This window comes from Hemicordylus capensis, chromosome 16 (assembly GCF_027244095.1).
Source record: "Hemicordylus capensis ecotype Gifberg chromosome 16, rHemCap1.1.pri, whole genome shotgun sequence".
NCBI lineage: Eukaryota > Metazoa > Chordata > Lepidosauria > Squamata > Cordylidae > Hemicordylus > Hemicordylus capensis.
Window position 1 is genome coordinate 8,035,303 of NC_069672.1, and position 27,235 is coordinate 8,062,537.

At 52.0% G+C, this 27,235-nt stretch overlaps 1 protein-coding gene across 2 annotated transcripts; it reads right to left on the minus strand.

The window, feature by feature from the left end:
• Positions 1–1,702: 1,702 nt before the first annotated feature.
• Positions 1,703–26,687, minus strand: DHRS3 (dehydrogenase/reductase 3). Of its 2 annotated transcripts, XM_053281142.1 has the most exons (7): positions 26,566–26,687; positions 25,545–26,377; positions 10,746–10,889; positions 9,234–9,353; positions 8,346–8,584; positions 4,161–4,286; positions 1,703–3,459 (listed from the first exon to the last, which is right to left on the minus strand). In XM_053281142.1, exons 2-7 carry the CDS (start codon positions 25,737–25,739, stop codon positions 3,375–3,377), a joined length of 909 nt encoding a protein of 302 aa, XP_053137117.1. In that variant the 5' UTR covers positions 25,740–26,377; positions 26,566–26,687; the 3' UTR covers positions 1,703–3,374. The 2 variants fall into 2 exon arrangements, with proteins under 2 accessions (XP_053137117.1, XP_053137118.1); XM_053281143.1 differs by lacking the exons at positions 25,545–26,377; positions 26,566–26,687 and adding an exon at positions 16,267–16,284.
• Positions 26,688–27,235: the final 548 nt, after the last annotated feature.

Consider the following 27,235-nt stretch of genomic DNA (forward strand, 5'->3'; position numbering starts at 1 on the left):
CCCTGGCAGCATCTCTAGGTAGGGCTGGGAAAGACTCCCGCCTAAAACCTTGGCAAAGCTGCTGCCAGTCAGAGTAACTACTGAGTTAGATGGACCAATAGTACGGCTCAGCATAAGGCAGCCTCCAATCAGCTAGGAGAGCTGATCTCGTGGTGGTGCTCATGAGTTGCCCCTTTTGCTAAGCAGAGTCCACCCTGGTTTGCATTTGGATGGGCTATGTTCACCTATGCTGTGAACATAAGAACAGCCCTGCTGGATTGGGCCCAAGGCCCATCTAGTCCAGCATCCTGTTTCGCACAGTGGCCCACCAGATGCCACTGGAAGCCTACAACAAATAGATATTTGTCATCTTTTCAACCAATGTCCCCAAAGCAGTTTCCATAGAGAAAAATAAATAAATAAAATGGCCCCCTGTGTCCAAAGGGCTCTCAATCTAAAAAAAGAACCATAAGAGAGACACTAGCAACAGCCAGTGAAGGGATGCTGTGCTTGGGGATGGAGAGGGCCAGTTGCTCTCCCCCTGCTCAAGAAAGGGAATCGCTACTTCTAAAAGGTGCCTTTTTGCTCAGTGAGAAAGGGAAATCACTCCACATAAGATCTTTCCCTTGGTGGCTACGGTTGTAGCTCAGTGGTAGAGCAAAACATCCCAGGTTCAATCCCTGGCAGCATCTCCAGGCAGGCCTGGGTTTTCTCCTGCCTGCAACCTCGGAGAGCCGCTGCCAGTCAGTGTTGACGATACTGAGCGAGATGGGCCAATTGACTTTGTATAAGGCAGCGTCCTCTGTTCTCCAACGGAAGGAGGATCCTTTCTCGGGGGGGGGGGAATCAGAGCAGGGATCAGACCTGCCCGTGATGTGAAGGAGCAGAGTGGAGAACTCCTCTTCAGTAATCGAGCCTGTGCTTTACTAGGTTCCAGGTTCCTAGTAGGTTCCATCACCGGACGTTCCATCAACGTCCTAGGTTCCATCACCGGTTTTTAAAGTATCTGGTGATAGAGAAAAGCTTTGCCTGAGACCAGGGGCGTTGGGATCATCAAGGAAGTGGGGACAATGATCCTCTGGCCGCCAGGATCTGGGGGCGGGCACCAAGGCACCCCCCTTGCCCTCGGCCAGGGTACCCCCCCTCCCACACCCAGGTGGCGAATGAAATGCTGGCTAGCTGGGAACACGAGGCACGCGCCTCTCCTTCCTAGCCAGCGCTTTCAATGAAACACTGACTGGGGAGGGGTTGGTGGGAGGGGTGGGCAGTGGCCCCGCCCCCTGCATATGTAGGGGGCGGGGCCAATGACCCATCAGCCCGGGCAGAGCTCCCCTTCCCCAGTCAGCGGTTGAGCCCCTTTCCCTGCCTCCTCGAGGGAAACTCTACCAGGGCTGGAGGGCCCCGCCCTTGGCATTGGCCCCGCCCCCTTGCATCTGACGGCCCAGCTCCCACCGCCCAGGAAAATGTCACCAGTTGGAACCAGCGGTAATGGACTCGACGGACCAGCGGGAGAGCTCATTATAAGACAGCTTCCTCTGTCCACTCTCCTATTGGAACAGATTGCATGGACCTCCTCTTTGGGTGCTCATCGAGTTAGGAGCGGAGCCTCCATGGTCAGGTGCAGTCTAACCCCAACACACACACACCAGTCACTGGGAACCTTCGATCCATTTCCCACACGGGCCAGAGTCGAACGTGACCAGACAGAGACAAATGACTGCAGTTTAGTGAACCCTTAAAACGTTTTAATTAATGGCTGTTTTTCGTCCCGAGGAGTTAAGAGACGGCTGGGGAAATACACGCTCCCCTTGGAAGAGGGCTACCTCCCCTCCCCCTGAATGGCCCGGCTCATGTGAACGTGGCCAGAGAGGAAGCCCTTTCGGGGCTCCTTCCCACAATGCTTTGGGCCACCCTAGAAAGGAGGACTCGGTGATGGACTTAGGAAAGGAGAACTTAGCTTCACTGGCTGCGCCCCACCCAGAAGGGGCAGCAGTCAAGCGAGATCTCTGAAGAGCTAGGCACCCTGAGCAGTAAAAATGGCTTCCCCTTGCTTGGAGGCAGAGACCCTTGGGGGGGACAAAGAAGAGGGGGGGGGTCTTAAGCTTTATCATCTGCTCGTGGGGATCTCCAGAGGGGATCTGGCTGGCTGTTATTCTCAGAACAGACGAGGACATGGATCTATCCGAAGCAGGCCACTGCAACAGCGGTTCTTAACCCTGGATCCCCAGGTGTTGCCGGATTACAACCCCCACCAGCCCCAGAAAAGGGCCAAAGATCCCTGGAACCTGTCCCAATCATGGCAGATGGCCGGGACGGATCGTATGGCAGCATCCCCGTGCAAAAGGTCAGGGGCGCAGCATCGGATGAGAAGCAGGCTGCCGGATTTGATCTATCAGGGACCTTCAACAACCCAAAGTCACAAGAGAGGCAGTTACCCTCCTCTGGATCGAACCGGCCCCACTGAATTCAGCGGGGCTTATTCTCAAGCAAGTGTAGAGTGGACCTGCCCACCTGGGTTTCACTCGGATTTTAAGCCTCTCACCTGGATTGCTTAGCCCACCTGGATTCGCCCGGATTTCAGCTTTCATTTTTAAAAAATACAAAAACAAAATGCTAAGCTCTAGCCCTTGTAGAAGCAGAGTTATGGAGCAAAACATGCAGTCACTCTTCTGCTCAGAAATTATTTTCAAGCCCATTTACATAATATGCAAATTAGGCGCCCAGAGTTGGAAAACCAGAACGTGGCACCCCTAAGCAGGTGGGACTACAGACCTTGCCCGCCCCTGGGAAAAGTCCTCTGGATGCCTGTGCCATGAAAGTCAGGGATAGAACCTCCATGTTCCGGTGCAGTCTTCCCCACATAAGGCCATATGGCAGCATCAAGGAGAGCCTAGTGCTCTTTGCAAGCATGGCCCCTTCAGCTCTCCCTTAGAAAGGAACGTTCCATCCTCTTTCCAGGGCACGGAGAAGCCAAAAAGGCATGATTGACTAGAGAACCGTGGCGTCCCGGCGCGGTAATGAAAAGCACGGGCTGATCTCGGCTAGCAAAGCTTTCAGGCACTGGGGAAATCCCTCCTCTAAATTCATTTGCAGTTGCTGGTTAGCAGGCAGAAGTGCAGCGGGTAGAGCGTGGGGGAGCTGCGAGAGTTAAAGCTGGAAAGGAGCGAAGGGGGAAAATCGGTTTCCGAAGGGTCGTCCACAAGCGTCCCGGTGCGTTCTCCCTCGGCGGGGAGAGAGTCCCATGGCGTTCCGCCACGCAGGCCGGTCCATCCTTCAGAAAGGCTGCAGAGCCTTGGCTTCAAGCAAGAGCAGTCACACAAGCAGGGGCAGGCCTGCGGCTGCCCCCGTCGGACGGCGGCCCGTTCTGGTTTGAGGGTCTGAGCTAAGCGCGGTGCCTACGTGCGTCCCTTGAAAGTGTTCATGCAAGTGTAACTCCCAGAGAACCTGTGGATTTCTTCCAGAGCGGCCTGCGGGAGAATGCTGTGGAAGGAAGGAAGGAAAGAAAGAAAGACAGTGTAAGCCCTGGAAGGTATTCCCCTTAGGGGATGGAGCGCGCCACTCTGGGAAGAGAACCTGTCTGCTTGCGTGCAGAAGATCCCAGAGTCCCTCCCTGGCAGCCCTGATAGGGCTGGCAGAGACTCCCGCCTGCGGTTTTGGAGAAGCCGCTGCCAGCCTGTGCAGGCAATACTGAGGGAGAGGGACCTGGGAGTTTCCTAGGATACTGAGGCTGAAGGATAACACAGTCCATGCATGGAAATTGGTTCCCAGTTTGCAAGACCTGAGGTTACCGAAATGGCCGACGTACTGACCGCCCGGGTATTCGTGCAGAGAGGCATGTCACCTTCTGAAGTGTGGTTGTCGGAGACCGCAGGGTGGAGCTGCACAAGTGTGCACAGGCTTGAGTGAATCATTCTTTTTTCAAGTTAAAAAAAAAATTATATCCCACTTTTCCTCCAAGAAGCTCAAAGCCTCAAATTCTCATTTATAAACTGGAGTGGGCTAGCCAGCTGTTGGACTTCAAGTCCCATCATCCCCTGCTGCAATAAACGGCAGCAGTGGATGATGGGGTTGGTAGTCCGACAGCAGCTGGAGAGCCTCAGGGTGCATGCAATGAAAGGTTACAGGTCCCTGTGCTGACGGCACAAGCTGTAGGAAGCGGGACCAGGTGAGCAGGGCCCTACCTTTTCAAGATGACAAGAATGTGCATCGTCCACGGAAGGAGGAGGAAAGCTTGGTTCTGCTGAACAGCCTCCACTGTCCTCTGGGCCACCACTTCTGGCTTTAACGGCGGGAAAAGTTTTGGGAATCTGGAAACAAAAACATGGGCAATATTTCAGCTTCAGTTTGGGGCCGCTCGTCGTCTTTCACGGCTATCCAGAGTTTGGGACAGAATGCGGAGAGATTCTGAGGCATTCTGAGAGATTCTTTCCAAGGCATGCTGAGAAATACTGAAGGATTTTGAGTCGTTCTGAGGGATTCTCAGAGATTCTGAGGGATTCTTTCTGAGGCATTCTGAGCCATTCTAAGGCATACTGAGGGATTTTGAGACATTCTGAGGGATTCTCAGAGATTCTGAGGGATTCTTTCTGAGGCATTCTGAGCCATTCTAAGGCATACTGAGAGAATTTGAGACATTCTGAGGGATTCTCAGAGATTCTGAGGGATTCTTTCTGAGGCATTCTGAGCCATTCTAAGGCATACTGAGAGAATTTGAGACATTCTGAGGGATTCTTTCTGGGGCATTCTGAGCCATTCTAAGGCATACTGAGGGATTTTGAGACATTCTGAGGGATTCTCAGAGATTCTGAGGGATTCTTTCTGGGGCATTCTGAGCCATTCTAAGGCATACTGAGAGAATTTGAGACATTCTGAGGGATTCTTTCTGGGGCATTCTGAGCCATTCTAAGGCATACTGAGGGATTTTGAGACATTCTGAGGGATTCTCAGAGATTCTGAGGGATTCTTTCTGAGGCATTCTGAGCCATTCTAAGGCATACTGAGAGAATTTGAGACATTCTGAGGGATTCTTTCTGGGGCATTCTGAGCCATTCTAAGGCATACTGAGGGATTTTGAGACATTCTGAGGGATTCTCAGAGATTCTGAGGGATTCTTTCTGGGGCATTCTGAGAGATTCTGAAGGATTTTGAGTCGTTCTGAGGGATTCTCAGAGATTCTGAGGGATTCTTTCTGAGGCATTCTGAGCCATTCTAAGGCATACTGAGAGAATTTGAGACATTCTGAGGGATTCTTTCTGGGGCATTCTGAGCCATTCTAAGGCATACTGAGGGATTTTGAGACATTCTGAGGGATTCTCAGAGATTCTGAGGGATTCTTTCTGGGGCATTCTGAGCCATTCTAAGGCATACTGAGGGATTTTGAGACATTCTGAGGGATTCTCAGAGATTCTGAGGGATTCTTTCTGGGGCATTCTGAGCCATTCTAAGGCATACTGAGGGATTTTGAGACATTCTGAGGGATTCTCAGAGATTCTGAGGGATTCTTTCTGAGGCATTCTGAGCCATTCTAAGGCATACTGAGAGAATTTGAGACATTCTGAGGGATTCTTTCTGGGGCATTCTGAGCCATTCTAAGGCATACTGAGGGATTTTGAGACATTCTGAGGGATTCTCAGAGATTCTGAGGGATTCTTTCTGGGGCATTCTGAGCCATTCTAAGGCATACTGAGAGAATTTGAGACATTCTGAGGGATTCTCAGAGATTCTGAGGGATTCTTTCTGGGGCATTCTGAGAGATTCTGAAGGATTTTGAGTCGTTCTGAGGGATTCTCAGAGATTCTGAGGGATTCTTTCTGAGGCATTCTGAGCCATTCTAAGGCATACTGAGAGAATTTGAGACATTCTGAGGGATTCTTTCTGGGGCATTCTGAGCCATTCTAAGGCATACTGAGGGATTTTGAGTCGTTCTGAGGGATTCTCAGAGATTCTGAGGGATTCTTTCTGGGGCATTCTGAGCCATTCTAAGGCATACTGAGGGATTTTGAGACATTCTGAGGGATTCTCAGAGATTCTGAGGGATTCTTTCTGGGGCATTCTGAGCCATTCTAAGGCATACTGAGGGATTTTGAGACATTCTGAGGGATTCTCAGAGATTCTGAGGGATTCTTTCTGAGGCATTCTGAGCCATTCTAAGGCATACTGAGAGAATTTGAGACATTCTGAGGGATTCTTTCTGGGGCATTCTGAGCCATTCTAAGGCATACTGAGGGATTTTGAGACATTCTGAGGGATTCTCAGAGATTCTGAGGGATTCTTTCTGGGGCATTCTGAGCCATTCTAAGGCATACTGAGAGAATTTGAGACATTCTGAGGGATTCTTTCTGGGGCATTCTGAGCCATTCTAAGGCATACTGAGAGAATTTGAGATATTCTGAGGGATTCTCAGAGATTCTGAGGGATTCTTTCTGGGGCATTCTGAGCCATTCTAAGGCATACTGAGGGATTTTGAGACATTCTGAGGGATTCTCAGAGATTCTGAGGGATTCTTTCTGGGGCATTCTGAGAGATTCTGAAGGATTTTGAGTCGTTCTGAGGGATTCTCAGAGATTCTGAGGGATTCTTTCTGAGGCATTCTGAGCCATACTAAGGCATACTGAGAGAATTTGAGACATTCTGAGGGATTCTCAGAGATTCTGAGGGATTCTTTCTGGGGCATTCTGAGCCATTCTAAGGCATACTGAGGGATTTTGAGACATTCTGAGGGATTCTCAGAGATTCTGAGGGATTCTTTCTGAGGCATTCTGAGCCATTCTAAGGCATACTGAGAGAATATGAGACATTCTGAGGGATTCTCAGAGATTCTGAGGGATTCTTTCTGAGGCATTCTGAGCCATTCTAAGGCATACTGAGAGAATTTGAGATATTCTGAGGGATTCTCAGAGATTCTGAGGGATTCTTTCTGGGGCATTCTGAGCCATTCTAAGGCATACTGAGGGATTTTGAGACATTCTGAGGGATTCTCAGAGATTCTGAGGGATTCTTTCTGAGGCATTCTGAGCCATTCTAAGGCATACTGAGAGAATTTGAGACATTCTGAGGGATTCTCAGAGATTCTGAGGGATTCTTTCTGGGGCATTCTGAGCCATTCTAAGGCATACTGAGGGATTTTGAGACATTCTGAGGGATTCTCAGAGATTCTGAGGGATTCTTTCTGATGCATTCTGAGCCATTCTAAGGCATACTGAGAAATACTGAGGGATTTTGAGACGTTCTGAGGGATTCTCAGAGATTCTGAGAGATTCTTTCTGAGGCATTCTGAGCCATTCTAAGGCATACTGAGAAATACTGAGGGATTTTGAGACGTTCTGAGGGATTCTCAGAGATTCTGAGGGATTCTTTCTGATGCATTCTGAGCCATTCTAAGGCATACTGAGAAATACTGAGGGATTTTGAGACATTCTGAGGGATTCTCAGAGATTCTGAGGGATTCTTTCTGGGGCAATCTGAGACATTTTAAGGCATACTGAGAGAATTTGAGACATTCTGAGGGATTCTCAGAGATTCTGAGGGATTCTTTCTGAGGCATTCTGAGCCATTCTAAGGCATACTGAGAAATACTGAGGGATTTTGAGACATTCTGAGGGATTCTCAGAGATTCAGGTCCGAAGGACTTGGGCACACCAGAGGCAGGGCACCAAATGCTCTGAACCATTTTTGGAAGGGCGGTATAGAAATCAGATAGATAGATAGATAGATAGATAGATAGATAGATAGATAGATAGATAGATAGATACTGCCTCCCCAGTCACACACTATCATTTTTGTTTGACAGCCACCACTGCCACAACCTCCTCCTCCTCCTCCTCATAGCCCGGTGCATACTTTCCTCCCTCTATGCCAGGGCCTGCTCAACTTTGCCCCCACCCTCCGCTGTTTTGGGACTACAACTCCCATAATCCCCAGCCACAGTGGCCAATAGCCAGGGATTATGGGAGTTGTAGGCCAACCTTGGCAGGAGGGCCGAAGTTGGGCAGCCCTGCTCTGTGCCCTAGTGATGAAAAGGGGAAGGATGCAGAAGAGAAAGGATGAAAGGGCCACATAGTACAGGAGAGGAGACGCTCTATGGCATGTCTCTCTGTGCTCTCCCGATTCTGCACTCTAGCCCAGCATGAGGAAGGTAGGAGAGAGTGAGGCTAGGAAGAAGAGGTAGGCCGGAAGAGGGCCGCCGCAGAGCGGTTCTGTGCCACTGCTTAGCAAAGAGTCGTTCTGGTTAGCCACGCGTGGCAGACAGGCGAGGCCCCATCTTGCCACCCTGCTGATGCCCTCCCCCAAATCCGCCGCTTGAGGCGACTGCTTCACCTCGCCTCATCGAAGGGCAGCCCCTGGGAAGAGGGAGCCCCACCACTGACCTGATCCTCATGCCCTGAAACATCTCAGTGCTGGTGTGAAAGGGCAGGACGGTGGTTGCGTTCACCCCGGGGCAGTCCAGCAGCCCCAGCGTCAAGCTTTCCATGAAGGCGAAGGAGGAGGCCTTGGAGGTGCAATAATCAATAGCCCCCGGGATGGCGGACAAGGCCAGGACCGAGTTCAGGCAGACAATGTGGCCTTTCTGCAGCTCCAGCATCCGTGGCAGGAAAGCCTTGGTGGTCTGCGGTTCAAGAGAGCAAACATCCGGGAAATCATATGCACATGCTGCAAGCAAGCCGCTTTCCCTGTGCTGCAGCTTTGCCCAGAAAAGGGCAGCCCAGCACCTGAGCAGAATGGCAAAGAGAGGCAAGGAAAGGGAGGGACGGGGACCTGTTTCCTCCTCCACTGCAAGGTTGCATTTAGATGAGAGACTTGATGTGGGAGCACCGGAAGATATTCTCCGCAGGGGATGGAGCCGCTCTGGGAAGAGCATCTAGGTTCCACGTTCCCTCCCTGGCAGCATCTCCAAGATAGGGCTGAGAGAGGCTCCTGCCTGCAACCTTGGAGAAGCCGCTGCCAGTCTGTGCAGACAATACTGAGCTAGATGGACCAGTGGTCTGACTTGGTATATGGCAGCCTCCTATGTTCCATGCTAAATAGGAGTAATAGGAAAGTAAGCCGTGCCATCCTTTACTGTCTATTCTATAGAGACACGCTCATCTCAAATTGCACCAGTTTTAATGCAATTCGCAGGAAGGCCTGATGATTTTTATGTTGCCATCCACTTTGGCAGTCTGTGAAGTGGATGGAACCCTGCTAGTGTCAGAGAACTGCTTCCTTCCCATCATGTCGCAGTTGGTACCCCTTGGGAGACGGGGAGGCTTTCCTACCCAGAATTGTCCCAGGGTGTTGATGTGTTGCGATTTCAGCAAGGCGTCGTCGTCGCTGTCCATCAGGCTCTTGCCGTGCACGACGGCCGCGTTGTTCACCAGGATGGTGATATCCCCCACCTGGAGAAAAGGGAACAGGGGGAGCATCAGAAGAGCCCTATACTTCCCTGGCATTCGCCGAGTACGCCATGACCCTCGATCTGCCCCCTCCACCACCACCACACAGAGACAATTGGGAGATGAGGTGAACAATTCCAAGGATGAGATGCCCCCACAAGTCAGACCTGAGTTGGCCTCGTGCTGCTAAAACCTCACATTCTAGGGGAACCTGGGAACCCAAAGCCAGAAGCTCCACCCTCAACCAGATGATACAGCCATGCCTTGGAGAACTTCCCAGACATCAGAAAACTGGGCATACACCCTTTTAACAACACAGCCTTCCCCAGAGCAGGTGCAGGGCCAAGCAGCTGCTGGAGCAACGTCTCTCGGGTTGTTAGATCCAGCTCTTCTCCATTCCTGCTTGGAGCTGTCCATGGTCCTGAGCTATCCCTTTCCCCTGGGAGCTGTCAGAGTTCTGCGCCCCTCCCATATCTTTGCCTCAGCAGAGACTTCCGCTCAGCCTGCAAGCAAGACCCGAGTTCAAATCCCCATTCGGCCAGGAAACTCACTGGGTGACTCTGGGCCAGTCACTTAGCCTGACCCACCTCACAGTGTTGTTGTGAGGATAAACATCACTATGTACGCCGATCTGGTGTTCCTTGGAGAAACAGCAGGATGTGAATGTAAAAATAAATAGATAAATCAACAAAAGCGCTTCATCTTGATGTAATCCTCATGGCAACCTTGACAGATAAATATTCCTGCCCCGCAACGATGGGGAGTTGAGCCTGAATGGGCCCCCTAACATTAATAATAATAAAAAGTCCTAAGTGCCTTCTGGTACATCATAGGAACATAGGCAGCTGCCATATACTGAGTCAGACCCTTGGTCCATTTAGCTCAGTATTGTCTGCACAGACTGGCAGCGGCTTCTCCAAGGCTGCTGGCAGGAGTCTCTCTCAGCCCTATCTTGGAGATGCTGCCAGGGAGGGAACTTGGAACCTTCTGCATGCAAGCAGGCAGATGCTCTTCCCAACGACTAGCCCTGGTTTAGTGGGATTTCACACCAGGGCTTGTTACCATAGGTAACCAACAGTACGACATATTTCTTCCATCACAGTAGTCAAGGTGATATATTTGGTGCTCCTGGTTACGCATCCAGGCACTTGACCAGGCCTAGAAAAGTGCTCTCATCTCGGGACCATGGAAACCAAACGTGAGGGAACTGGATAGAAGCCCATCTCTAAATTAAAAATAGAATTCTGCAGAAATTTGCACCAGTCTTCTCTCTGCCGCTGCTCAGGGGGGTGTAGATTCTTTGTTGGAATCCTCCGTGAATGTGCCAAGGGTTTGTGGATTCTCTGTTGAAACCCTCCCCGTGGGAGGAGGCAGCGTCTGGGACGTGAAACCCACCTTTTCACGGACAGCCTTGGCCTGCCGATAGACCTCCTCTCGGTTCCCCACATCGCAGATAAAATAATGGCACTCGGTCCCCATGGTTCGGATCTCTTCCGCGGTCTCCTTCAGGCACTTCTCCGTCCGGCCCCACAGGATAATCTGCGAGAAGACAGCTCTTTAGTATTAGACAGGAAAGCGGTGGTGGGAAGTTACGTTGGTCTTGATTCGGCAGCTGTGCGGTAGAGGAAGGCATCATGGCCATGGAGAGGAAACTCACTTGGTCTCGGGAAACTGATTGAGGGCTGGGGGTGAGGGGGTCACCTGCCTGTCCACGGCAGAACTATCCACTGGTGGCCATCCCTCCTGAGATCGAAACTTGAGTTGCCAAATAGGCACAATTGTCACACAGAACAGGGAGCCTCGTGGCACCTAGAAATGTAACCCTTGTGCCTAGCATCTGGACTTGGGGGAGCAAGCATGAATTGTCCCCTCTGCTAAGCTCCCTCTGCTAACTGAGCAAAGTGACACCTCTCTAAAAGTGGTGATGATTCTCTTGATTGAAAGGGGGGAGCAACTGGCCCTATCCAGCCCCAGCACAAAAATCCCTCGGGTGGGGGGGGGCTGTTCCTGGTACCCAACTTATGTATCTTTTTAGAGTGTGAGCCCTTTAGGAAAGTTCACTTTCGAACCTTTGACCCTTCGAACCATGCAACCTTCAAACCTTTGATCCTTTAATATATATAAATGTGATTGTGGATCTGCAGAGCTGTGTACAGAGCGCCCGAGTGGTATGGGTGTGTGTGTGTGTGTGTGTGTTTCAGCCAAGATCAAGCTTTTCTTGGTCAGTGTGCCCTGCTGAACTGCGAAGGATGGGTGGTGCTTTTATCTTATTTTATTTTTCTTGTGTGTGAACTGCTCCCCAATAACTCGCAGGGACTTCAGGGTCAATCTGGCCAACCTGTGAATGCAGCACCTCCATTCCAGGAGAGGTGTGTTAAAGGGCTTTAAAAGCCTCCTGTGAAAAACCTCCTGCAAACAAACTTTACTGAATTGGTTCAGAATTCTGAGAAAACAGACATAAGCTCACACTACATGGTTGAAAGTCTCCTTTGCTAATCTGCACCGAGGGTCCCATTTTAATAATTAGTGTTTCTAGTGTGTCCTAGGCATTAAAAGGAGCACAAATATATAGTACTCAATGTATATCACTATATATTGTGAAGTGTGTGTGTGTGTATTCAGTGAAATGTATTTCTAGGCAGCATACTTATTTTGAAATATCAGATTTAAATCCTTGGGGGCCTGGGGTGTGCGGAGGCCCTGGACTTTGAGGGGGGGTGCCCCATTTTAAAATCTGGTCTCTGGGCCCACTCCAACCTTGCTACACCCCTGGGGGGAAGGGTCGGACGACCGAATCGGCGGGTCGGACGACCAAATCGGCGGCTCGGCTCGGAGCAGAGTTCCCGGAGAAGATAGCTTCCCATCCTGGATGCTGTCCAGCCCTCTCCTCTTTCCCTCCGCCGGCCGGCTCCCTCCCTCCTGCATGAGCCACGTTCTCCTTTTCAAAAAGCTACTGACCAGAAAATTGTCGAGGGCAGCCAGCCCCGGCGAGGCGGTTAATCCCTGCTGTGGAAGGCTGGCTCGGAGCGGCTTCCTGCCCTGTTGTTACCTCTGGGTGACCCCGGTGGTTGGCAGCCAGGAGGAATTTTCTTACACCGCCAAACGCAGCTCAGGGGGCAGCAGGGGGACCCAGCCCCTCCCCCTTAATTAGCTGCCGGCTGCTAATTGCTCTTCCGTCGTGGATGACGAGGGACGTGGAGGTGCTGCCGTCCTGCATCGGAAGCAGCCTGATACCAAGTCAGGCCATTGCTTCGCCTAGCTCTGGACTGTCTGCTCGGGCTGGCAACAACCCTCCAGGGTTTCAAGCAGGGTTGTTGTTGTTTTCCCCTTTTCTCCCCAGCCTTACCTGGAAATGCTGCCAGGGATAGAGCAAAACAGCTGCTCTACAGGTGTTCGGCCAGAATCCAGGCCTACGGATCCTGCCTGAAAAGGCATGCCAAATCGGGCCTAGCTTGATACTGTCTGCTCTGACCGGCAGCAACTCTCCAAGGTGCCAGGCAGGCAGGGGTCTTTCCCAGCCCTACCCGGAGATGCTGCCAGGGATTGAGCCTGGAGCCTTTGGCGTTTAGATCAGCTGCTCCACCACTGAGTTATGGACCCACCCTCCCCATAAAGACAAGGTTTAAAAAAGTGTGCCATCGAGTCGATTCCGACTCCTGGCGCCCACAGAGCCCTGTGGTTGTCTTTGGTAGAATACAGGAGGGGTTGACCATTGCCATCTCCCGCACAGTATGAGATAATGATGCCTTTCAGCATCTTCCTAGATCGCTGCTGCCCGATCTACAAGTTTCCCATGGTCTGGGAAAACAGACCAGCAGGGATTTGAACCGGCAACCTTCTGCTTATTAGTCAAGCATTTCCCTGCTGCTCCACTTAAGGTGACTCATAAAGACATACCCAAGTGAAAATATAAGGCTGCCTTCTGCTGAGTCTGGCCTTTGGTCCAAATTGCTCAGGAATGTCTACTCTGACTGGCAGCGGCTCTCCAAGGATTCAGGCAGGAATCTCTCTCAGCCCTACCTTGGAGATGCTGCCGGGGAGAATTACAAGTCAAATTACAATTTAGAATCCCAAGTCAAAAGGCTAGAAGTTAATAAGTTTAAATCTTTTAAATCAAATTTGAATGACATCTCCTTTGCACCACACCCCAACCATTGCAAGGAAGTCCCCGATCTGTGAAGAAACAGCACGCTTGGCCCCCTTGATACCATCGTAACAGTTCTCCCGAAGCCCGGCTGCTGATAACTAAAAAGTAGGCCATGGTTTCACCCAGCTCCCTCTATCTCCTGCATGCAGGAAACAAAAATCGCTCTGTTCCCAGCGGCTGTTTGCGTTCCTCTGGTTGTTAGCCCTGTGCAAACAAGTACCTGTGTGTGTCCCTGGCTGGAACCTCCTGCCTGGCCCCAGGAAATATGACATTTATTCTATTTATGTATTTGCCTATCATATTTCTATTCTGCCTGACAAAAATGAACCGAACGGACATCAAAAAACTCATGTGGATGCACACATGAGCAATGGACAATCTGCAAAACGGCAAAAAAAATAGACAATCTGCAAACCCTAGAGGGTACACTGCCTCCTTCTTATCCCGGCTAACTGAGCAAAGAGGCACCTTTTAAAAGGGATGATTCTCTTCCCTGAGCAGGGGGAGAGCAACCGGCCCTATCCATCCCCAGCACAATGGCTGTTGCTGGTGTCTTATCTTATGTTTCTTTTGCCGATGGTGAGCCCTTTGGGGACAGGGAGCCATTTAGTCATTTTATTGACTTACTTATTTCATTTATTTTATTTTTACTTCTTTGTTCACTTTATTTATCTATTAACTTATTAGCTTGCTTGCTTATTTATTATATGGATGTATGTTTGTATGTAGGTGTGTATTTATTTCTACGTAAACTGCTTATGGGGAAGCTTGGCTGAAAAGCAGTCTATAAATATTTGCTGCAGTCATTGATTTATTTGTTTGTTTATTTGGTGTTATTGTTTGCAATAGAAGTTTGATTGTCTTCTCTTTTACATTTGTTTTAACCTCATGCTGGTCGCTGACCGAAATAAAGAGATTGATTGATATTAGATTGTAAAAATCTATTTACAATCTAATGCTTATTAGATTGTAAAAAGTCCCTGGGAAACTCGATGGACCAAGCCTGGGAAAGACACCTCCCCCCCCCGACCCTGCCATGTCTGAAACTCTGGAGAGCTGCTGCCAGTCAGTGTAGACACTCATGAACCAGATGGACCGAGGGTCTGACTCTGCCGGCAGTTGCTACGAGACTGTAAATCCGGCGGCCGTTTTCCTGACGGCAGAGGCTGTTCTGGCAGAGCTGCCGGGTGAGCGGAAAGCAACCATAGCTGGTGGCCCTATGTCCTTTCTTAGTCTTCCCACCCCCCCTCTTCTGTGTGCGGAATAAACAATTGTCATGATGTCATGGGGGGGCGGGGGGGTTGGCTGACCGGCCGATGAACCCTGCGCCACAAAAGAGGCCGGAGGTGCCAATTCCCTCCACCCACCCCTGCGTGCGTGCACACACACACACACACACACACACACACACACCACATGAACACACAAAGAGTACAGGAACCAGCCACAGCGCCTTTGATGATGCCAAGATGCAAACTTCCTCTCCCGCCTCCATAAGCCAAACTTCCAAGTGTCAAACGCGTAATGTGTGTCAATAAAGCTTAAGTGCTTTCGGGAGGGCCAGAGGGGGAACAAACCAGCATCCGGCAGCTGCCTTCGACCGGCCGTGTCTGGCCCTTGGTCCACCCAGCTCAGTCTTGTCTACCCATACTGGCAGCAGCTTCTCCAAGGTTGCAGGCAGGAATCTCTCTCAGCCCTATCTTGGAGATGCTGCCAAAGAGGGAACATAGGAAGCTGCCATATACTGAGTCAGACCATTGGTCCATCCAGCTCGGTATTGTCTACCCAGACTGGCAGCGGCTTCTCCAAGGCTGCAGGCAGGAATCTCTCTCAGGCCTATCTTGCAGATGCTGCCAGGGAGGGAAACTTGGAACCATATGCGTGCAAGCCTGCAGGTGCTCTTAGAATCCAAGACTAAGTCCACCTTCCTCCCCAAGTTTTTTGATATTAGAAATTAGGAAAAGGAAAGGTTGTGCCGTCCAGTCGGTGCCGACTCCTGGCGACCACGGAGCCCTGTGTGGTTTTCTTTGGTAGAATACAGGAGGAGTTTGCCATTGCCTCCTCCCGCGCAGTATGAGATGATGCCTTTCAGCTGCTTCCTGTATCGCTGCTGCCCGATACGGGAGTTTCCCGTATTCTGGGAAACACAGCAGCAGGGACAAGGGAGCCAGCATAGCGTAATGGTTAGAGTGCTGGACTAGGACCGGGAAGACCCGGGTTTGAATCCCCATTCAGCCATGAAACTCGCTGGGTGACTCTGGGCCAGTCATGTCTCGCTCAACCTAACCTACCTCACAGGGTTGTTGTGAGGATAAAAAATAACAATATACCTCGGAGCTCCTCGGAGGAAGAGCGGGATATACATTTTTAAAAATAGAAATAGTAAGATGGACGGGCGTTAGGTCTGATTCAGCAAAGCCCTTCTGATGTCCTTCTGGGTGGCAAACCAGTCTTGTGGTAGCAAGCATGAATTGTCCCCTTCGCTAAATATGGTTTGCCTTGATTTGTATTTGGATGGGTGTCTCCACGGGAGCACTGTCTGTGGTAAGACAACCCTTAGGGGTTGGGGATGTAACATCTGCTTTGCATGCAGAAGGTCTCTGGTTTGATCCCTGGCGGCATCTCCAGGTAGGTCCGGGAGAGACTCCTGCCTGCAACCCTGGAGAAGCTGCTGCCGGTCAGTGTGGGCAATACTGAGCTAGATGGACCAAGGGTCTGACTCAGTAGGCGGCCGTTTCCTATGTCCCTTGGATTAGGGGGCCAACACACCCAATATCAGCAATGCAGATGATCAGCCGCCGGGTTAGGGGGATTTTCTTGCTCCAAGGAAGTCATTCTTGGTTGACATCTTCGAGAAGAAACCCCAAGCCAAACCTGATGCATCCCTGTCCCTCGTTGCAAATTTACGCACGTATCCGTGCCACTGTGAAACCTGCCACGCAGTGTAACGACAGAGGGGGCAGAGTAGAAGAAGAGTGATCTACAAGGGCCCCCAGTTAGCCAGTTTGGGCCATTGATGGCCAAAGCCAAAGGAGGACACACAGCATTTCAACGCACCCACAGTAGCCTTCTATGGTCATGTCCATTAATTAGAATCAATTTAATCCGTGCTGGGATTTAAGGTCAAATTCCACGAGTCTGACCCTTCCCTGCCGGCATCAGCATTCTCAAACGGCGTCTTTGGCATGGGGGTCTGACTCTGTGTCAGATCTTCGGGGCAGAAGGCAGCAAAGATCCCTGGGGCAACATCTGCTTCACACCTTCTGTTTATGGGAGCTCCGATTCTTGGGGGATTCTTTGGAAGCAGAAAAGATGATGCTGGGAAAACAGATGGATGCAGGCAGGCAATGAATTCTTATTTCTTTGGCAGAGTCAGAAAGGACCTTAGAAGCCTGCACAGTTTCACAAAGTAAGTGGAACGTAGAGGACAGAGTCATTCTCTGTCCTTAGGGTACATAGGGAGCTGCCGTATATGGAGTCTGAACATGGATCCATTTTCCTCAGTCTGCTCTGACTGGCAGCGTCTCTCCAGGATTTCAGGCATAGGTCTTTCCCAGGCCTACCAGGAGATGCTGCCACTGAGGTGCAGCCCCATCTAGGGTGCACGACGGAGGGTTCCAAATCCCATCCTGAAAGTGCAACATTTTATCAGAGATACACACAGACCAGGGGCGTATCTAGGGTGGGGCAGGCAGGGCATGTGCCCCGGGCACCACTTGAAGGGGGCGCCATTTTTAAAAATTAAAAAAAATTAATGGCCACCAAAAATAAAATGGCCACCACGCATAGTCAAATGGTCTCTGCAAGACCCTAGTATCTGGGAAAAGTCAAATTCTCCATTTATTTTTAAAACTTATGTAATGGTGATGCTACAAATGCATAGTAGAGAATTAGACAGGCACTTCTGTTTAGTTTTCCAAGTACACCTCCACATAGTATTTGAGTATTTCATGAGCCCCAGCTATCTGAAATTTGTAGTTTCCCAGCATTTTTTGGTCTGGCTATGTCCACTGCTAAATAGTTTTTGAAATATTAAACGATTAAGGAGCTTGACTTGTATTTTTGAGCTGATATTATGGTAAAGTTATCTGAAAGATGGGTGTCAGATGTTTGGACAGGAGGCGCAATTTCAGTGTTTGCCCTAGGTGCTATTTTTCCTAGATACGCCTCTGAAAGACACACACACAGGCACGGTGATTGGATAAGCCACTTTTTCTTTGGAAAGCAAAGCAGGCTAAAAATGTCAGCCATCGTGTGTGTGTGTGTGTGTGTGTGTGTGTGTGTGTGTGTGTGTGAGAGAGAGAGAGAGAGAGAGAGAGAGAGAGAGAGAGAAAACCAAATTCACAACACACAGGAGGTATCCTAAGAGTGTGAGTATTTTTTTGCCAGCCTGCCATGTACGTTCCCGATGGCAGCCACTCGAAGTCTATCCAAAACCCTCTCATAACCCATACGGAGAAAGGAAGCTACCATATACTGAGTCAGACCATCGGTCTGTCTAGCTCAGTATTGTCTACCCAGACTGGCAGCGGCTTCTCCAAGGTTGCGGGCAGGAATCTTTTTCAGCCCTACCTCGGAGATGCTGCCAGGGAGGGAACTTGGAACCTAGATGCTCTTCCCAGAGCGGCTGCATCCCTTAAGGAGAATATCTTACAGAGCTCACACTTCTAGTCTCCCATTCATATGCAACCAAGGCGGACCCTGCTTAGCTAAGGGGACAAGTCATGCTTGCTTCTGCAAGACCAGCTCTCCTCTCTGGGAAACACACCAGCGGGGATTCGAACCGGCAACCTCTTGCCCGCCCTAACCCTAACCCTAACCCATTCATATGCAACCAGGGCCAACCCTGCTTAGCGAAGGGGGCACGTCGTGCTCGCTACCACAGGACCAGCTGTACAACCCACGTGCTGACGGATCGTAGGAGGGTAGACGCGTGTGTACTCGACACTTCTCAGCACCGCGGACCGGGCCAGCTTTCTTCGTGGGGCCAGTCGAAACCAAACCAAATTCCCAGCCATAAGAGGGCGTTGTAGGCGCGGGTCACCACGTTAAAAGAAGTCGCAAGCTGGCCCTGTCCGCTGTGTCGAGAAGTGTCAAGTATCCATGCTGTCTTCCCTCCTCTGCTGCCCTTCGTGGGCTGGGCAGGAATTCCCTGGCACGGGTCCAGGTCAACATGATCTCACCTTAGTGGATCAACATTTCTGCCCACCCTTAAGCCCGTGAATCAACAGGAGGAGGAGATCCGACCTGAAGCCGCGGAGGAAAGTTGCCGGAGTTACATAACTGTCTGGGGCAGGGAAACTGCTTCCAGAAACCCCATAGAAAGGGTGGCGGCAAAGCGGCGGAAAACGCTCTGTCAGTATTGACAGGAAGGCATCTAACCTTCCACGGTGGAAGGTGCTGAGAAGCTCTGGCGAGATGCCCAGTGCGGGATGCCCAGAGCATGCTAAAATCTGGACATCTCACTTCTGAGGACAGGGACCTTAAGAGATCTTCTAACCCAACCCTCGGCTCAGCGTCGCCCCCAGGTGGCCGTCCAGTCTCTGTTTGGGGGGAAAAAAACGTGAAAGAGAGCCCACCATGGCATGAGGCAGGCTGTTCCGCTGGCAAACAGCCCTTACGGCTGGGAAAGACCTCTTAATGTCTCCTCTGAATCTGCTCCCTTCCCATTGATCCTAGTTCTGTGCTCAGGAGCAACAGAGGACAACCCTGCCCTTCTTCTAGTAACAGGCCCTGCTATATTTGAAGACAGCTGTCGTATCCCCCTTGGCCTGCTACAGTCCAGAGAATCACAGAGTGGGAAGTGGGGACCTCAGAGGTCTTCTAGGCCAACCCCAGCTGCGTGACAGATGCCCGTTCAGCCTCTGCTTGAAACCCTCAAGCAAACGAGAGCCCACCATGGCATGAGGCAGGCTGTTCCGCTGTCCAACAGCTCTTTCAGCTAGGACATTCTTTCTAATGTCCTGTCACTCCGGCTCAGGCCTCATGCACTGCCTGGGGGTGCAGATCTCACCTGCAGCATTTAAGGGGCTCCTGTTCTCGTTTTAATGAACTCCTCCCCCCTCAGCAAACCTAAAAACCCATATCTTCAATCTCCCCAAGCATGTTTTCTATCTATCTATCTATCTGATTTATTTCTATACCGCCAATCAATTAACTATTAAAATCCAAAACTGTAAAGACTTAAAACCATTACTAAAACAACTAAGTTTTTAAAACCCTGGACCACTTTCCCCCCAAAGTGGCTTTTCTCTCCCACCCCAAAAAGTTATAGCAAGGAGTATCTCCGCCAGCTTCCTTTCTGATTGCCGGTTGTGATTGGCCGATTGTGAGTGTGACTGGCTGATTGTGATTGCCTCTTTGATTGGCCGATTGTGTCCTAATGATGAGCCAGTAGTGAAACGCAATTGCTTGTGCGCTGACAAGGACCCCTCCCCAATGTCATGTAGGGCCTGCTATCTTTATCCCACCCAGGGAGGAGAGATGGTCTTGTGGTAGCAAGCATGAATTGTCCCCTTTGCCAAGCAGGGTCTGCCCTGGTTTGCATTTGAATGGGAGGCTGCATGTGTGAGTGCGGTAAGATATTCCCCGTAGGAGATGGAGTTGCTCTGGAAAGAGCATCTGCTTGATTGCATGCAGAAGGTTCCAAGTTCCCTCCCTGGCAGCATCTCCAGAGAGGGCTGAGAGAGATTCCTGCCTGCAACCTTGGAGAAGCCGCTGCCAGTCTGTGCATGCAGACAGTACTGAGCTAGATGGACCAATGGTCTGACTCTATGACAGCTTTCTGTGTTCCTATGCTTGCATGAAGAAGGCTCCAAGTGCCCTCCCTGGCATCTTCCAAAATAGGGCTGAGAGAGATTCCGGCCTGTAACCTTAGAAAAGCTGCTGCCAGTCTGTGTTGACAATACAGAGCTAGACAGACCACGGGTCTGACTCAGTATATGGCAACTTCTTATGCTATCATATAGAAAAGGACAAAGTCCGATCACATGGGATTGTTACAGGAGGGTAGACTTTGACTGAACATTAGAAGCATTTCATAGCAAGCTCAGTTCAGAGATGGATCCAGTTGCCTAGAAGAGTGGGTGGGCAGGGCGGCTGTCCCTGGCTGGAGGTCTCCAAGCTGACAGCCATCCACTAGGGATGGCACAGTGCTGGATTATCTGCATCAAGCAGGGGAGTGGACTAGATGGCCTCTAAGTACCCCTCCACAATTATTATTATTTTGCATTTATATCCCGCTCTTCCTCCAAGGAGCCCAGAGCAGTGTACTACATACTTGAGTTTCTCTTTCACAACAACGCTGTGAAGTAGGTTTAGGCTGAGAGAGAAGTGACTGGCCAGAGTCACCCAGCTAGTTTCATGGCTGAATGGGGATTTGAACTCGGGTCTCCCCGGCCCTAGTCCAGCACTCGAACCACTACACCACGCTGGCTCCATAGGGTTTCAGGGAAGCACACAGGAATAGAACCAAACGTGGCAAAACATTCGCGCTTCCTTTCGCAGGCTGCTCGTGACCAGAAACAGCCTCGCTTCTTTCTGCAAAACAGATGCTTTGCCTCTGTCTCTCCGTTAACCCTTCTTGTAACGATGGTTTTAGGATTGAGATGGCGACGGGTTGTGGCGAAACGGCCCCGGAGACTTAAAAAACGCGGGACGGGAAGAGCGTTCGCTGGTTCACCTTGCCAAAATGCAGGCCATTTGAAGTGGGGGGGGGCGCAGGCACGGAGGCAGGAATGGGGGTCAGGTCACTTGGCCAGGGAAACGGGACTTCGCTCTTGATGGTGCTTCTGATTCCAGATGGGTGGCCTTTGTGCTAGGGTGTGTGTGTGTGCGTGAGAGAGAGAGAGAGAGGAAGGAAGGAAGAGAGAGATGGTAGGTAGGTAGGTAGGTAGGTAGGTAGGTAGGTAGGAACACAGGAAGCTGCCATATACTGAGTCAGACCCTTGGTCTATCTAGCTCAGTATTGTCTTCACAGACTGGCAGCGGCTTCTCCAAGGTTGCAGGCAGGAGTCTCTCTCAGACAGCAGAGTGGCACCGCTCAGGATCCCTGCTCAAACGCATGCCAAAATGGGGGGCGGGGCGGGGGGGGCATTGATTCTGTCCCTGCTGAACGCAACACAGGATGAGCTCAGGCATTGGAAATCCCACCCCCGCCTCACTTTAGCTCACTGTAGCTGGTCTGGCGGGGAGCAAGCATCAATTGTCCACTTTGCTAAGCAGGGTCCACCCCGGCATGCCTTTCAATGGGAGACCACCTGTGTGCGCACTGTAAGCTATTCCTTTGCTAAGCAGGGTCCACCCTGGTTTGAATCTGAATGGGGGAACCACAGGTGTGGGCACTGTAAGCTATTCCTTTGCTAAGCAGGGTCCACCCCGGTTGAATTTGAGTGGGGGAACCACAGGTGTGGGCACTGTAAGCTATTCCTTTGCTAAGTAGGGTCCACCCTGGTTTGAATTTAGGAACATAGGAACATAGGAAACTGCCATATACTGAGTCAGACTATTGGTCTATCTAGCTCAATATTGTCTTCACAGACTGGTAGCGCCTTCTCCAAGGTTGCAGGCAGGAATCTCTCTGAGCCCTATCTTGGAGAAGCCAGGGAGGGAACTTGAAACCTTCTGCTCTTCCCAGAGCGGCTTCATCCCCTGAAGGGAAGATCTTGCAGTGCTCACACATCAAGTCTCCCATTCATATGCAACCAGGGCAGACCCTGCTTAGCTACGGGGACAAGTCATGCTTGTGCTACCACAAGACCAGCTCTCCTCTCCTGAATGGAGGACCACAGGTGTGGGCACTGTAAGCTATTCCTTTGCTAAGCAGGATCCACCCTGGTTTGAATTTGAATGGGGGAGCCACAGGTGTGGGCACTGTACGCTATTCCTTTGCTAAGCAGGATCCACCCTGGTTTGAATTTGAATGGGGGACCACAGGTGTGTGCCCTGTAAGATATTCCCCTCAGGGGATGGGGCTGCTGTGGGAAAGGCACCTGCTTGCTTGCATGCAGAAGGTTCCAAGTTCCCTGAGAGAATCTCCTGCCTGAAACCTTGGAGAAGCTGCTGCCAGTCTGGGTCGGCAATCCATCTAGCTGCTAGATGGACCAGTCTGACAGCTTGGGCTCCACCAAGCAATAGTACTTTGTACCTCACCAACTTGCTGGGTGTCCGCTGGCCTCATCTGTATAAAAACACTTCCCATTCTTGACTGGTTCTGCTCAAGGACACAGAATCGAATCTGAAGACTGTGTCCAGGTCTAATGGGAACGAGGAAGCAGGAGCACATAGTTCTTAAGGGTGGGAGTGGGCGGCTTGGTTGCCAGATTGGCTTTTTAAGAGCCAAATTTTGGGTTACGACCCATTTGACCCACGAGTATACCCCCTCAGGTTCTGGCGGTTGGGGAGGGAAGTTCCCCTGGGGGAAATGTCACCTCCGTTGTGAATTCCCTTGATGCTCTTAGGCAAACCATTAGAACATCGGGAGCTGCTGTCTACTGAGTCAGGCCATTGGTCCACCCAGCTCAGGCTTCTTTACAGTGCACTGACTGGCAGTGGCTCTTTGGGGCAGGTGTCTTTCCCAGGCTTTCCTGGAGATGCTGCCAGGGACGGAACCTGGCATGCAAACCTGGCATGGACGGAGCCATCAGCATGCAAATCCGATGGTGGGCTTGTTTCAGGACACCCTAAAATGAATGACATAGATTCCTAAGGCCAATGGGAAGGAACCACTGCATTTCAGTGGGCATTCCCTGCCATTCATTCCAGTATACCCGCTAGAGTCTACATGACCCCTGATTTACTACAACAGAACCCCCAAGTTATTGCATCTCTCTATGTGAGGGGTGTGGCCATGGGGATGGACGTAGCCATGGGGCGTGGCTGTCAGGGTGGGTGTGGCTACGGGAGCGGTCATGGAGAGCGCCTGCACTTCTGAATTTGCCACGGCAGCGTCGACCCTGACTGGCAGCAGCTCTCCAAGGTTCCAGGCAGGCGTCTTTCCCAGCCCTACCTGGAGATGCTGCCAGGGATGGAACCGGGGACCTTCTGCGGGCATAGCAGATACTCTGCCACTGAGCTACAGCCCGATCCCTGGGCTGAGCTGGCCAGTGGAGGCAGGCAGATGATCCTGGCATCAGTTGAAGTGCGAAAAGTAACTCAGCCAGCCCATCGACTGGACAAACGCAACACGCAATAAATGTGCAGAATTCACCGCCACATGCTCTGGTGGTGACGGTGAGCCTGGCTGCCTCAAAAGATGGCTGCGCGGAAGGTTGGTTGGTCAGCAGAGCCTCCATGGTCAGAAGCAGTATACCACAGAAGACTACCTGCTGGGGGAGCAAGCCTCATGGGAAGTCCCTTGCCTAAGTTGCCAGTTGGCTTCTCAGAGACATCTGGTTGGCCACTAAGGGGAAGCAAGGTGTTAATTACTTAATTAATTAACATTAATTAATTCACATTTGCAAACTGCGCCTTCGTCCTAGGAGCCCAGGACTAGATGGGTGGGTGTTGGGTCTGATTCAGCAAGGCCCTTCTGGTGTTCTTCTGGGTGGCAAGCTGGTCTTTGGGTAGCAAGCATGAATTGTCCCCTTCGCTAAGTATGGTTCGCCTTGATTTGCATTTGGATGGGTGTATCGACGTGAGCGCTGTCTGCAGTAAGATATTCCCATTCGGGGCTGGGGCCGTAGCACAGTGGGAGAGCATCGGCTTTGCATGCAGAAGGCCGGAGGTTCGATCCCCGGCAGCATCTCCAGGTAGGGCTGGGAGAGAATCTTGGAGAAGCTGCTACCAGTCAGTGTAGTTAATACTGAGCTAGATGGACCAGTGGTCTGACTCAGTATAAGGCAGCTTCCTAAAAAACTCTACTGCCGCCCAAGCATGCAATATGGAGCCACAGCAAAGGAGAGGGTTGCCTCGGAGAATGTGGAAACTGCATCCCCTTCCTAGAAGCCACAACTTGCTCCCCGCACCTTTCAGGCTGGAAAAAGGTTCCCCACTCCACAGGGAGGGGGAGACATGGACTCCCAAGCAGCCTTGCTGCACCCAGCCCTGGGGGCTCCGCTGCAACCACCCATTCCGGGCTGAATGCATTCCAGGGGCCTTTGGGTGTCATCCGATGCAGCCGGTGTGAGACGGCAAACCACTCCTCCGCAGGGTGTGATCGCCCTCTTGCAATGTGCAGAGTGGTGGGGGGGGGCAGGGAACGTGGGGGTGCAAAATACCAACCAGGTTGCGAGAAAGAAAGAAAGAAAGAAAGAAATTGAGGGAAGGAGGGGAGGAAGGAAGGAAAGGAAGGAAGAAATGGAGGGAGGGAAGGAAGGAAAAAGTAAGAAAGAAAGAGAGAGAGAGAAAGAAAGAAAGAAAGAAAGAAAGAAAGAAAGAAAGAAAGAAAGAAAGAAAGAAAGAAAGAAATTGAGGGAAGGAGGGGAGGAAGGAAGGAAAGAAAGGAAGGAAGGAAGAAATGGAGGGAGGGAGGGAGGGAAGGAAGGAAGGAAGGAAGGGAAAGGAAAGGAAAGAAAGAAAGAAAGAGGGCGAGAGGGAAAGAGAGAAAAATGAAAAGAGAGGGGGGGGAGAGAGAGGAGAGAGGGAAAGGGAGGGAGAAAGAAAGAGAGAGAGTGGTGGGGGTTTGAGAGAGAGAGAATCCAAGCCAGAGAGAGCTGTGCCTCTGATTCCTGTCTTAAGCCTATATACCTATGGCCCCCACCCATGGGTGTCCAGGGGGGAACAAGGAGACAGTTGCTCCCCCCTCCTGAGTCAGTCCCATTGAATTCAATGGGGCTGACTCCCACTTAAGTGGGTATAAGATTGCAGCTTCACACATCCATCTCCCGAAAAAGTCCGGTGGACACCCCCCCCTCTCTCTCACACACACATGCTTTGGGGGGGGGGATGATGCTGGGAAAGGTCCCCCCCCCCAGTCACACTTCTGCTCGGAGCGGGCAACATTTGCACCACCGCCTCCCTCCCTGGGTGCTCTGCCGCCCTCCCTCCCTCCCTCCCTCCCTCCCTCCCGCTCCCCCCGGGACAGGCTGCCCCGCAGCTGCAGCGCTCACCTTGCGGGCGCCGCGCTTGGCGAACTCCCTGGCCAGGAAGCGCCCGATGCCTCTGCCTCCGCCGGTGATCAGCACGCTGTCGGCCGACAAGTCCCGCAGCCTGGCCGGCAGCAGCGCGCACAGCGCCGCCTTCAGCACCAAGCAGAACAGCTGGACGGGGAGCAGCAGCAGAGCGCCCAGCCGTCTCCACACCATCCTGGTCTTGGGAGGAGGAGGGGGGGGTGCAAGCGCCTTCTCTCCTCTCCCCCCTCCCGATGATGACGAAGATGATTTGGGGAGGGGGTGTCTTCTCTGGTCGAAACCCGGCTGCCCGAGTTGCGCGGCCCTGCGCCCGAGTTGCGCGATCCTGTGCCCGAGAGTGGCGCGTACCCTGCTGCCGGAGCGGGGCGACCCGACGCCAATCCGCGCCCGCAGCCCTCTCCGGGACGGAGCCGCCTCCCAGTCCTTCCTCGCCCGCCCCTTGCAGGACCGTCACGGGCAGGTAGCGCGCAAGGTGACCCGCACTGACTCCGCGGGCCCGTCACAACCGGAGCCGGCAGCCCTCGATGGCGTCTGCGGAGGAGCGCGAGCGAGGAAGCCGCCGCATTGCCGAAGGGCGAGGAGCCTGGCGCGCCCGCCGCGCCAGAAGTTTCCAGAGCGCAGCGCTCTCATTCAGAGCCGCCGGCGGCGGTGGCGGCTTCCCCCCGCGACGTGGCCGAGGTTTCGCTTCTGCCCTCGGCCAGCCACCCCGCAGCAGCAGCCGACCCGGCGGCAGGAGGAGGAGACGCCGCTTGCCCTGGAGACGGCAGTCCTTTCCAGACAGCTCATGGCTATTCTGGGAGTTCAGGAAATTGCTGAGAGGGAAAGAGAGAGAGAGAGAGACTTTGCCAGGCGTTCGCTTGAAAAAGGAAAAGAAGCGCGCAGGGGGGGGGGGACTCCTGAGCTCCTCCTCCTCCTCCTCTACAGATAGATCCCCGACTTCCCCAGGGCGAGAGTTGCGCCCCCCCTTTGCTGCCCCCCCTCCCGTTGCTGCCCCCCTTACCCCGGATTGCTGGTGATCCGAGGCAGCAAACCCGCCTCTAGCCCTTCCGGGCACTTTCTGCTCTGCCTTGCCCGGCTCTCAGTCGCTACGGGCAGGTTTTATACCCCATTAAGCCTGATTGACAGCTAAAGTGTTGGAAGAGGGGGCATGTGTGTGTGTATGTGTGAGTGAAAGAGAGAGAGAGAGAGATCTCCCTCCTGTTCCCGTGAATGGCTGGCTGGGCTGCCTCCCTTCCCTCGGGAGCGCTGCATAAAACCACACACACACACAGAAGTTGAAAGGCAGACTTTGCCTCTTGCATCTCTCCCTGTTCCAGCCTGCAAGCCAGGGCTTGCTGAGTGCCACTTTGGGCCTGTGACTGCAGCTGCACTTCAAGCCTTTCTGTAACCTGCCGACAGCAGTCAAGCCTCCTCTCTCCTCTCCTCTCCTCTCCTCCCACCCCCCCCAACCCATCTCAATACCCTGCTGATAACCAGGGGTGACTCCAAGGGGTAGTGGGTGCCCTCCCCCTCCCACACACACACACAAGGTTTCCCACCACCCACCGGGTTGAAAACCTGACAGCAAAGTAGGGATGTGCGAACTGTCTCGCAAGTGAGCCGGTTCACATGCAAACCGGTTCAGTTTGAGGGCTCGACCCGGGTCCGGTTCGGTCCGAGGTCGAGCTGAA

What these genes read in the sequence shown, in the direction of transcription:
- DHRS3 (XM_053281142.1), bottom strand. Translation starts at nt 25,739, where the DNA reads ATGGTGTGGAGACGGCTGGGCGCTCTGCTGCTGCTCCCCGTCCAGCTG. An exon ending in CCAAGGCTGTCCGTGAAAAG is followed by an intron (nt 9,354 to 10,745) that starts GTGGGTTTCACG and finishes CCTTTTCTCCAG; the next exon opens with GTGGGGGATATCACCATCCT. An exon ending in ACACCCTGGGACAATTCTGG is followed by an intron (nt 8,585 to 9,233) that starts GTAGGAAAGCCT and finishes CTTGAACCGCAG; the next exon opens with ACCACCAAGGCTTTCCTGCC.